Here is a 13,136-nt window from a genome sequence, read left to right as displayed (position 1 = left end):
TGCTGCAATTTGCACTAATTGGCCCCCTTGCTAGTTGGCGCAGTGTAGGAGTCAACCAAAGACATAAAAAGAGCTAACTTACCTCTCATCCCTTCAGTTCAGAGCTGGGTCATGTACCTGGTGGGGAGAGGGAAAAGGAGAAGTCAGTTTCTAGGAGAACTTGCATCACCGGTGGTCTTGTAGCTACTTAATGGCTAAAAACAATGAGGTGTTCAGTCTCCTCATATTCTCAGAGTAATGTCATATTTAATAAAATACAAGTAATTTTTAATAAATATAAGAAGCAGCTATTTCTCATCTTAACAGAATGGCCTTTTCCTTAATTGTGCAGAAAATAACGATTCTGTAATGATTTGAGGCTCTTGGGCACAGGCTGGACCTAATGAATCAAGTGTATGTCATATAAAATTATTGCAGTACTGTGTCTGTAAGTTCAGATTCAATAAGGACTTTTAAAGGTCCATGCTGGTTTGCTCAATATTGAAGTTTTTCTTTTAATAAAAGTCCTAATTAATCTGATGAATATTTAAATCATTTTTCTCCATCTCCTTGGAGCTTTCAGAGAAAAAATTTCAAAATATGCTCTTCCTACAGGTGGAATCGTTTTGTTGTCTGTGTGGCACAAACCCATCTTAAAATTTTACAGTACAGATTCATGTGCCGTGTCTTGTGGTCGTAACTACTGAGATTTACATGCATACAACCAGTTTAGCAGTTCAGTTCATCCAGTGGAGTCAAGGCTCCTCTTGTGATTTAAAAACCTCAGCAAAAAAGAAACAAAAGAACATGCTTTGTTTGTTTCACAGTTAGTAAGTTGTGTCCTATTCAAGGATTGTATGGTACTTACTGGTACAGAACTTCCAAAATTGACACAAATGTTTCAGAAGTGGGGGGGGAGGAGGGAGGAAAGGCTGAAAGAAGGGAGAAGCTGATTTCTGGTAGTGCTGACCAGGAAAATGCAGATCTCCAAGAAAACAACAAAATTGATTTTAAAAGAACACCACCTTCAAATCGAGTGTTTGCTCTCCCTTTGCTACTGAACTGCAGTTATTGCTCCAGAAATAGCTGGTTTGTATTCATGGGAATTTTATCTTATTTTATCTAATTCCCAGAGCAAACAGATGCACTGTATTCCAGCTGATTAGAAAAATCATCGACTTATCCCACTTTCCTATTTTACTTTGTTTCTAGAAGGAGTTTGTGAACATACAGATTTTCTGATGACTTTGATATGACTTTGTTATAGTATAATTAGTACAGCTAAGCAGTTAGATTTGATAAAAACAATTTGAGCACAGTAGCTCAGACTTGCCAACGTTTAAAAGCCAGTCTGAATAAGAAAGCACATTTAAATGTGATAACTACTGTATGCAAGTGTTGTTCTTCCAGAGGAATAGCATCTGGCACAGAGTCCTTTGAGTTACTTAATTAGGAATAGAATACTGAAATATCTCCATTGCAGATACACTTTAAGCAAATTTTATCAGTCATTTCCAGTGGAAAGTATGGCATCCTGTAATTGGTAAACTTATGTTTTTTCATCATCTGGTAAAGCTTTTGTAAACCCTTATGTGTGGTTTGAAACATGGGACTCAGACCTCACCATGCTGTTGCACCATCTCTGTGCTAACAGAGCAGCGGTGATGTTGATGTTTTTGTCCCTAGTACAGTTTGTGATTGCTTCAGACAGCACTAGAGAGAATTAGCACAAACTTGTTGGTGAGTAAATTAGCTTTATCCCAGTCTATACTGACTTTAATGTGACAAACCTCCACCTCTTTTCCTTGCAGTCACAGTTCAGCAGGGGATTTGAAGTCCATGTGGATGTGTAGGAGTTCCAAATATTTGTCTGTTAGTGAAAAGCTTTGTTAGAAATTTTCCTTAAATGTGAGAAAGAGGCTTTGAGCAGGCTCAAACAAAACAGAACTGTGCTTGCTGTGATAGGCGTTATGGGTTGGTAAGAAGAAAAGAAGCAAAGGCAAACAGATGTACACAACTTGAGAGCATACACTGAGTAAATGACATTAAGTCCCAGTGTAGATGTGAACACTGGAAAGCTTACTGAGTAAACATTTCTAGTGGAATGTTTTGGATTAGGGCAATGTGTCTCACTGATAATAAGTATGACTCTATATTAATTAGTATTAACTGCAGTTAGTAGTAGAAGCAGCTGTTGTGTAAACCAATCTTGGAACAAAAATAGCCTTTTTCCCCTTAATAAAGAGCGTTTATGTCAGCAAGAGGAAAACCCTAAGGGAGCAGTGATCATGAGTTAATCACACCATTGGGGGGTGGGGATTGAAAGCAGTCATTTCTGTCTCCTTCTTCCTCCCAACACACAAGGAATGTGCAGCACATGATCTCTGCACCCCATGGGCTCTGATAGCCAGTGCTGTCACAGGGGCTGTTTCTTATTTGATGTCTATTCTCTTAAGGAGCTGCTAGGTCTCCAGCCAGAAATGAGCATTCCTCCTCTGATCCTTCAAAAATATAACAACTCCGTGGAAGATTTAGGGCAGTAATTATGTATTGCTTCATGTCATGGAAGACTCACTGCCTCAATGAGAGAAAGAAAATCTGGAGGCAGAAAGCTGAGCATCCAACCTGAGAGCCTTCTCAAAAGGGAGAGCCCAACAGTGAGGCATGCACAGACTGCAACAAGTGCAGTGCCTGGGATGTGACAGGGAAAAACAGGAAGCTGGTGATGGGATGAAAGGAACTTGCTCTCACCCCTCTCTATCTTCCCCATTCCTCCCAGCAACATTTAAGGAAGAAAACCTAGTTAGTCATAGTTTAATATGGTTAATCTTTTGGGTTTTGCAACCCCTGTTCAGAGAGTGATAGATACGAATACTTAGATTCATAATACTGCCTGGGTGAAATCCAAGTCTAAGTAGCATAATGTTACAACAATAAAAGTTAGATATACCCTACAGAGTAATAAGGAGCACTGCCAATTTGTAAATCGTACTTCTGTCTTTGACACTTCTTATATATCATCTCAAATAACTGCTTATACATATAAAGCATGTTTTTGTTGTGCTTTAATTTGGCATAAATTGCAGATTTGATGGTACATCTAATGTAACCAGTTTTACTGATTTATTGTTGCCTGATTTTTACCTTGCAGAAACAGCTATAGAAGTTACCCATTGTAAAAGTGTACAGGTTAAAAAAAAAATCTGCTATGATTGGCAGATATGCATAGACTGGTGTAGCATCTATTTGCTGGTTAATTTTAAGTGGAAAATAGGTTTTTAATATGCGCAAATGTTAAAAACTGAAAATACAAATACAAAAATCTTCGAAACAGAAAGGTACATGTTTTTCTGTGTATTTTTTCGTTTTTTTCTTTTTAGCACAGTTTGAAATTGAACCATTTATTGCCTCATCTCTTTGAATTGATGAGAAATACGGTGTCTTTGTTATCTCTGCAATCCTGAGATGTTCACTATATAACTAATGCATCCCAGAAACCATGTTTTATGCATGCACTGGTTTGTAGTGCAAAGCGACACAGCCTGGCAAGCAATGATTGCTCGACATTAACAGTCAGTGCACAGAATTAGTGTTAAAGCCATGTGTGGGTGACGAGAGGAGTATGAACATAAGAAGAAGGAATATTTAAAATACAGGGACTTAGATATTTAAACTGCAAAACATGTTCAGCTGTCAGTTTTAAGTATACAGTCATTTTCTGTGTGGTAAGAGAGAACATGGGGAAGGATGGCAGAGACTTCTCTTCTTAAAAAAAGATCATTTAAGCAGAATAACATCCTTTCTGCTAGGAAATATTAAAATTGTGCTTATATTTGACAAACCTCGAGTTTCCTCTGCCTGCATGCACTGTTTGCTCATCATCCCTCCTGTTACCTCTCTGCATCTTCCTGTGCAATGTACTTGTTGCTGAGTTCTCTCATAGTTTTATTTTGGTTTTGTTTTTTTTTTGTTGTTCTGTTTGTTTTTCCTTTTTTTTGTGTGTGCTGACCACATTTAGTAGGTTTATAGCAACTTCCGTTGCTATGTTTGTCTCTTGTATTATTTAAAAGAGTCTCAGTAGCCGTGTAGTTTAATCTCAGGATTCAGATTCTAGTTTAAAAGTTTCTGCAAAACTGAGAATAAAGATGGTATTTTGCAGTTCTGTAACACTGGGTATCAAGGCAATTCACCAGTGCCAGCAAACTGAAGTATTGTTCCAGTCAGTATGAGGAAGCACCGAGGCTGTGAAAGAGGCCAAAACAACTGGTACTACTTTTAGCACTAGCTTCCTCCTTTAAAATATGTCTTCGACTTCTCCGTTATTTGAGAACCTCATAGTCTTAGTATTTATTCTGTAGCTTTACCTGCTAGTTATCAGCATGTGATGAACAAGTCACACACTGAAAGTGACTTCTATCCTGAAGAACTTCATAGAGCTCATGAACCAATACTAGAAGAGAAAACTTCTTGATTTAGCAACACGGAGTGCCTAGATTAGCAGGCTTCAGCAGGAGCTGAGCTTCAACCTACTTCCCTTTGCTGTAACCAGCCCCTGAAAGTACCAGTTAACTGGATATAGAGATTGTGAGGACACAAACTGGTTTAGGAACAGTACTTGCATTCCATGTTGTGCTATCAATTCAAGAAGGCAAGCTCCTGTAACACTTAGGATCACCTGAAATCTGAGTATGTCAGTGTCAAGAAAGACATCATGCCACAAAGATTTTTAATGTTAATCTGGCAAAAATTAACATGAAGAAGAGTCACTTGCTTAGGTTAACATGCTAACGTGGAGAAGCCAAAGGCAAATCAGACTACAGAATAAAGCTTGTTGGAACCCTTGACAAGTATTCTGGGATTGTAATCTCTCATCCTGGATTATCACCACCTGGAGCAGTTAGGCTGTCTTTGCCTGTACTGGTGGGAGCTGTGGACTGCAGCAGACCTCACCACAAACTGCTGTGCAGGCTCTCTGACTGCATTTCAGACATTCTCCTCTCTCATGCAAAATGTTGCAGTTCAGCAGCAGTTTACCATTTAGGCACAGGTCTTCAAAGCAACCAAATACCATGTTGAGGCAAAATATAACAGAGAGAAATATTTCAAGCAATCTGAAATTGTGGGTCTTAAGCACCATATTATGTATCAAGAGGAAATTACCAGGCTTAGTTAAGGTTTCTTTAATGCCTTTCTACCCCTTTGTGGTTGACTATAAAATAGCATTGGTCTAAAAAATGATTAATTGCGTGTTGACATTGGTTGCCCCTTTGCCAAACTGGTAGATGTTGTCAGGTCTCAAGTTTTCCCATTGTTGTTCTTCAGTGGGCAGTGTTTATGGGATATTATGCATTGAAATAAGTGAAGCAGACTCTTAGGATCTGCTTGGCAGACTGCAAGTTGTTCTCTACGTTGCTCACTCCAATCAAGACACATGTCATTCTGGCATGTTTGCCTTTTGGGGAGTCCTCACCTCTTGCTGTGTATGTGTCTGTCTTTATTGTGCTAGAAATAAATATGTCACACAGCAGAAAATATTTGGCTTGAGCCGTTTTAATTTGATGTAATTAAAATGGTGATTCCTTAATTTATTTAGGAGCATTCATATATAGTAGCAGCCTTGTAAGTGTGAGGAGCAGAGAACACTGTCTACAATAGCATGCTCACAACTTCTCATTAAATCTGGAATAATACTGGTGTTTTCTCACAGGATTGTACTGTAGTACTGTGTTTGGCCTTTCCACAAGCTACATTTAACTTTTATTTTGTTTTTTTTAAAGGAATTGGCTAAGAGGACTCCCTCTAAGCACCCTGATCACCCAGCTGTCCAGAACGCGTTGCAGGCGATGAAGACAGTCTGCACAAATATCAATGAGACCAAGAGGCAGATGGAGAAACTGGAAGCCCTTGAACAGTTACAGTCCCACATTGAAGGATGGGAGGTATGATGCAGGACTAACAAGCTCCTTGCAGGCAACTGTCAGCACAGTGCAGTGGGCTGAAGTTTGATTATGCATACTGTGGGGATTTCTGATGTGTAAATGTACTTGAAGGTGTGGGTGGTATCACTCTGACAGGTTTAGAATGCAGTGTTTATTTTTGAGTGTGTGGGCTGCTGCTAAATTATAATAGATGATGTGGATCTTAAAAGAGAACTTAAAAGTTGTTAGAGCTGGAGAGGACTGAAATTTCAAATGGGTATGTTTCGTTTGAAGGACAAATCCAGAAGTGAAATCAGGAGTGGTCTAAATAGCAAAGTTCTCTCTTCATTCCGACAAGCCTTTAGTTTTTGTGTGAGCTTTGAAAGTTGGCATCATACAGATTTCCTGTATAAAAAATAAAAGTTAGATTAGAAAGTAACTATTACGTTTGTGTTTCCTCCAGTTAAGTTTCTCATGGAGTGTTTCTCAGTGAGTAGTGGATCTGTATAGGCAAGGCACTTAAGTATGAATGAGAGAAAAGTAAGAGCGGGAGAGAACTGGGATGTGAAGCCTGAGGAAAGAGGAAGTATGGAAAAAGAGCCACCCAGGAGGAATACTGCTAAGTTGGGATGGTGCACAAAAGAATTGGCAGCTTATCTTGTGATGATTTTAGTTGAGGCCCTTGAATTGGAGGAGTTGGAAGCCTCTGGGAGATGCACCACAGGGAGTCAGTGGTGTTAAATGGTCTCATAGAGAGACTGGCGTCAGCTTTTAGCAAGACTGACATTTAAAATGTCGAGACTGATCATTGCCAGCTGAGGACATCTTTTTAGAGGTCATGTAAACTTCCTTGTGTTTGGACTCTTGGGTGCTCTCCATGACTCTTTTTCGGGTTGTTTTTTCTGTCTTTCGTGTATGTTTTAAACCTTGCTCATTTTCTCCCTGAAGGATGTTCTTGGCATCTAGCTAAAGACATGAGAGCAACCCAGATATCCAGCTGTGTATTTTTTGGATAGCAAGCTCAGCAAACAAAAAAAGTCATAGTGTTCTGTAGAGGAGGACTTTCAGAAGCAGACAAAACCATTTCACATACAATGCAACTCATGGGTTGTCTAGGCAAGAGGCATTGTTTAAACTCCAGGACTTGAAGCATGACTCCTAAAGTGTCCATGATGTAGTAAATGAAGTAGTATCTAACTTAATGCAATTTGGGGCGCAGTGGAAGAAGGGTGGCTTAATAATTTAGAGCAACAATCTGGGTCCAAAAACACTTTCTGATTTGCTTATATACACTGTTTTGAAGCACAGTCACCTGTGTCACTCAGCCAAAGAGCTCAGAAAGGGAAAAGTGTTTTTCATTCCCAGTAATCTATGGAATTTTTCTGAGTCTCCTAGTAGCTCAATAAAAGCAGGAAAAACAGCTTTATAAAGATGCAGACTAATGCTAAACATATCACATTTTTTTCTAATGTGCACATTAAGGAATAAGAAACAGATCGGCAGTTTAATATTTTTGGGTTGCTGCAGTACTATGTTCTTGCAAATCATGACTCTTGAGCAAAGAGTTGTTTGTAAATAACTGGTTTTAGTTCATTCAGCTGTATTTCACGATATAGTCTGAATGAGAAGGATTGCTGACTCCTACCCTGTGGAATGCTGCAGATGATGAATTAAAAGCATTTTGAACGCACTAATGCAGAGATGCAAGATGCAGAATTGTCTGTAAGAGAAAATGTATAAAGCAACATTTATGTTCAGATTTGTCTGATGGCAATCTCTACAAGAAAACAGCGAATCTCTTTTGTCCATTATTATGGGTATAGATTCTGAAACATTCAAGTCCTTTATATGCGTTCATGTATTGTTTCTACTAATCTGATAAGGCCTATGGTTTCCAACAGCTTTAATACAAGACATCTAAATTGTCAGAAAGTAGTAAACATCTGCTTACTTATGACCATGCCTTTTATGACTGTATGAGATCTAGCCTGTCTCTGGGGTGTGTGCAAGCAGCCCAACTTGAAGCCTGGGAATAACATTTTTCACTTAATTTGGAACAGGCTCCACTTTCTCCAGTGTTTTTGTTTAACTATATTAGCACAGTTTCATTGAGTTCTGTAACGATTATTTCTTTAAATTGTGCCAGTGGGACCATCCTTGGTATGTTCTTCATCCTTTTGCTGTCAGTGCTGCCCTCAATATTTCCGATGTGAGGAACAATATAAAATAATTTTGCTTCTGCAGTGTTTCATCTTCCTGATCTCAAGGGTCATCTGTAGCTTCACAAAGAGCTCTTTTTTTTTTTAGGATAGTTTTCCTCAGTTCCACTCATTTTCTTCACCAGTCTCTTTCTCCTTCTAACACAATGCTACTTGGTATCATACACTGAGCATAAACTGATATCCTATAAGTCTCTTTTGGAGAAACGATGATGAGTCACATTAAAGCAGGCCAAGTCTGGGAAGCATCTGAGGGCCTGCAGCTCAATCAGAGGTTTGTTCATCTGAACGAACTCTGCTCAGACTGATTCTTCTGGAATGCACAGAATCATGGTAGGTGTATGTAATGGAATAGTTTCAGGCAGGTCAGTCTGATTTTGGATAATCGTTCTGTGAAACAAGTGTTAATTTATCAACGGGAAAGAAAGTAAAGAGATACTTGAGAATACATATCTACAGTACAGTAGAATGTTGCTGTTTGTTTAGCAAAGTATCAGTTAATATACTGTTTTTATTAATTGTATATTGATTATTCTATGGGGTGAGCTCCTCCTCCTGAGTTATTTTCACTGAATAATTAAGAATACACACATTCTCGGGTCTCAAATGCTTGGAGAAATAAAGCCCCCAGCACAGAGCAGAATGAGCTGTAAGATGTGTTAACACTTTATAACTGTCTATAATTTGCAGTTCTACCAGCTATGTTTTATTTTCTTTTGGCCTGCAGCTTGATCCCCCTTAGAAAGGTGAGAAATCCTGTCTTGTCTCAGAAAACATCAAATAAATGCTCTGTTTATTACTATTGAAAAATCTCTCAAATGGGTGTAAATGAGAAGTAGCTAGGTCAACAGGAAACACCTCAACAGGAAATACATTGCCAATGTAGATACCATCATGATGGGTCTGACAGAAAAATAAAGATTTTTAGATTTTGAGAAGCAACTATTGCAACCTTTGCTTTGATTTCCTGCACAAAATAGGCCAGATAATTTTTCGATACGGGGAACGTGCTTTTATATTGTACATTTGAGTGGTTTCTGTTCCTATTTGCATATGTGCCCTTGGGGTTATAATTCTGACATACCATTATTTCTCTTGGAGGTAGTCATGGTCAGCTGGTCATTTTCAAAATAACAGGTGCTTGTTTCTGCACACATATTAACTATTTCTATAATGGATTAAGAAAATAAAAACACATGAGCAACAAATGGAAGCATTGCATCTATCTAGTTCATATGTTATTGAATCTAAAACATACAGACACATTTGGACATACATTGGTGTGCATTTTTGACAACCTTTAAAGAATAGCTGCCTCTGTGTTAGAATAACAGCACAGCTGGCACAGTTTGATTTAGAAAACAATGTAATTAAAACTTCATTCACACCTTGACAGTGACTGCATTGCATTCAGAAAGGCTGAGTTAATTCAGCTTAATGCTAGCAGACTTGACCTGAAAAAAATTCACTCATGTAATGTCTGGGAGAATTCAAACAAATTCTTTGTGGGGTGACTTTTAGATGAAACTAGATTTGATGCCTGCTCACAAAGATGTTTTCAGTTAAGTGGGATGAATTGTGTTTTACAAGTCTTTTGGGGTGTTTGAGAACATAGACTTAATGGACCTTTGCAAGTCAAGCAGTTTGTGGATAATGGATACCATGCAATCTGAAGTCAGTTCTGTTTTCCAGTAAGACTCAAGACAGTAGATCATAATTTACTTCCTTATCTAGATGGAGACTGTGGAAGGAACCCACGGTGTTACTCTAAGTCATTCTTCCTTCCAAATAAAAAAGAAATGCAAAGATATTAAATGTTCAGAATTGGGTGGTAAATATTTCTTGTGTCTCTGTGTGTTTTTCTGAAAAGGAACCTCTTTTGATAGGGTCCTTTGAAGTGACACTGGACCAAGGAACTTGGTGCTTGTGACTGCAGTTTAGCCAAACCACTCTTGTTTGGTCAGTGGAACATCTGAAGAGCAAACTCCAAACTACGTTCATTCAGAATGTGTAGATACTTGGAATTTGCCTGTTCTGAGTGCAAATCAGGACAGTTTTTCAACTCCATTGGCCCTAATGTGCTGTATTTCAAAGACTTAGAGATAGCTTGTGCTAGAAATAATCATAATAGCAGATTGGGGAATTGGTTGCTTTGAGCTTTTGGGGATCCTCATATGCTTGAATGTCTTGAGCATCAAGCTCAGTTATCTCTATGGCTGTTAAATGCATCTAATACTTTTCACATGACAGCTAGCATAGCACAGTGTCTGGGAGCCAATCTGTGATTTTCATGGCTGTGTTTCTAACTTGCATGTATTCTTTAGAACTTCAGAAAGGAGAGCAGCTGCAAATACTTCTAACAAAAGAGTTGGAGAGATATACCACTGAGGTGATTTTCCAGAGGGATGGTTCCTAGTGGCCCACAAGACTATCAGAGCTGATAGCTGTTCTTTTATAAGGCTGTTTTAGAGCCATCAGTTGTATTTTCAGTGATAGCTTGGTGTAAGAAGGGAAGACTGATGGTCTTGAGAAATTCACAGTATGGCTGCTTTATGGAAAAATCTCTTGGAGTTAGGGGAGATTTATCAGTGTGTGAAGATTCCAACATATTTGTAACCCCAAAAGTCATGATGTGTTTAGCTGCAGTGAGAAATCAAAGACTTCCTCTTCATGAATGCATCAGTCACTTTGGAGTTAAACGACATGCAGATAAAATAACAGCATTTTAGTAAAAATGTTTCATTGTGTGTACACAAAAAGGTGAAGAGTAAACGAGATCTCTTTTCTGTTTCAGGGGTCCAATCTGACAGATATCTGCACACAGCTCTTGCTCCAAGGAACTTTGTTAAAAATCTCAGCAGGAAACATCCAGGAGAGGATGTTCTTTCTATTTGATAATCTACTGGTCTATTGCAAGAGGAAATCCAGGTGAGTTCCTCTGCCTTTATGACTTTATATTCTGAGGTTTTGTACATAGGAAGTATGATCATTTACTGAGCACTCACTGTGTTCCCCGTTGCTATGTAAGGCTGAGTCATAGTTGTGACTTTCCTCTGTTCTTGACTATTGCTATTGCTTATACTGTATGATGAGGAAATTACTATGTGAGGGGATAAATATGCCAGAGATTAATGGGGTCCCCACCCTGAGAAGCACACAGTCCAAAGACAGAAGTTGATACAGTGCAGAAAAATCACTAAGTGAGTTCTTACAGCTGGAAGGCTTCCCAGAGCAGATGGATCTCCAGGAGCGATGTGAAGAAGGAGGCCTTGCCAACTTTCTTTGTGAGGTTATTCTAAGCAGAAGGGGGTGACATGAAAATTGATATAAAGACAAGAAAGTGGAAAGAAGGCTAAGGGAACGTTTAGTAGATGCAGGACACAGAGGACAGAGGAAGAGATGAAGAACAGCAGCCCATGAGTTTAACGAATTGTCTTCCTTCCTTATCTTAGTAGCAATTTTTTCATCGTTTTACCTTATAAAACTTGAGCATTATTAACAGCTGCTGCTTATTTCTAAAATAGCACTGGCACTGTGGATGGCAATTTTCTTCTGCGGTCATTATACTGTATTTCAATTCTTAAGCTTTTCACCTCCACTTTTCTAGTCTTATTCTTGTGTTCTGGTCTTTTCTGGATTTACCATGCATATTCTACTATTCAGAATTACCTCCTGAAATATCCTTCCTCTTTTGCAGTTTATACCTTTTTACTGGCACTGGCCAACCCAGTTAGAACTTCTTAAAAACCAGTTTGGTCCACGGAAAATTCTTATTTTTCAAATTTTGAGTTTATTTTCTGTTTGTTTGTTCAGTAGAAATTTTAAAACCATTAAGCAGGGAAAAAAATCACATCAATAATGCTAATATTAGTGTGAATAACAGTGAAACTATATAATATAAAAAGCATTTTTTCAGATGAAATCTACGTTAGAAATTATTAGAATTTAATATAAATATTTAAAAGAAAAAAAAAGGATCCATCTTAAATAGCTCCTAATCTTATCTAGCTGAAGCATTCTGACATTGCTGAAGTGGAGTACAATCATGGAATAGTTTGTGTTGGAAGGGACCTTTATGATCATCTGCTACAGGCAGGGACACCTCCCTCTAGACCAGGCTGCTCAAAGCCCACCCAGCCTGGCCTTGAATGCCTCCAAGGAGGGGGCACTCACAACCTCACCGGGCAACCTGTAAGAAGGATGAGACACTTCATTTTGACATTTCACCCATTTGTTGAAATCCACACTTGTGTATAAAGCAGAGTTCAAAAAATGTGATCCATCTAAACTGAGAACTTATTATTACCAAAAAAGAAAAAAATCAACTTGATATGTAACCTTTTATTTCTTCAGAGCTCTCACACAGCTGACTTACTGTTTCTGTTAGTAGTTCAGGTTAGCCCTGCCCCTCCTGCTGTCCAGGCATATTTCCCGGAATGCTAAGGTTTAGAAAACAAAATGTTCTAATGCCTTTTAAGCAACGCTCTGGTTTTTGTAGAGAGATGTCACTGTGCTACTCTGTAGTTTGGCTTTTTTTGGAGGAGGCTGCTGTAACACTTAGATTTTCCCAAAGGATTGATATTGTTTATCTTTGTCTAATAATACAGCTCGAACTGATGAAATGCCCAGAATCTGATTTCTATTAAAAAACTGAACATTTTATTAAGTCTGCTGGGAATTACCAAATGTAAAAGATAAATTTAGAGATTGCTACATGACTTAGTTTTGGATATTTCCCGTCTAGCTGCTATTTATAATTAGCCCAAGATGGAATTACATGTATTTCTAATTGTGCTGTCATGATCATTTGATCAGTTGCCTGATGAACAACTGAGGTGTTAGTGGAACACAGATTTGAAAGAAAAGCAAGCAAACAAACAAAGCCTGCCTGTATCAGTTCCCAATTTGAAATTGAATTAGGTGATTCTTATCTCACTTACGCTATGCTAATCTTGTAGAAATCACTGGAGTTTTCCTGGATCAAGAAGTGTAATCAGAATTCAGCCCTAAATCTTCAGTA

The 13,136-nt window shown here is 38.4% G+C and overlaps 1 protein-coding gene across 2 annotated transcripts in view; it reads left to right on the top strand.

Annotated features, from left to right (window-relative positions):
- Window positions 1-13,136, top strand: part of PREX1 (phosphatidylinositol-3,4,5-trisphosphate dependent Rac exchange factor 1) — a 143,207-nt gene that overhangs the window by 77,188 nt on the left and 52,883 nt on the right. For both annotated transcript variants that reach the window (XM_065754540.1, XM_065754539.1), the window contains exons 6-7: window positions 5,757-5,918; window positions 10,911-11,044. In XM_065754540.1, coding sequence (XP_065610612.1) covers window positions 5,757-5,918; window positions 10,911-11,044 — 296 coding nt within the window. The remainder of the gene's footprint in view (window positions 1-5,756; window positions 5,919-10,910; window positions 11,045-13,136) is intronic.

This window comes from Cyrtonyx montezumae, unplaced genomic scaffold (genome assembly GCF_038088225.1).
Source record: "Cyrtonyx montezumae isolate F1298 unplaced genomic scaffold, pur_monq_1.0 scaffold_9, whole genome shotgun sequence".
Lineage (NCBI taxonomy): Eukaryota > Metazoa > Chordata > Aves > Galliformes > Odontophoridae > Cyrtonyx > Cyrtonyx montezumae.
This window is presented reverse-complemented; position numbering and strand designations above follow the sequence as displayed.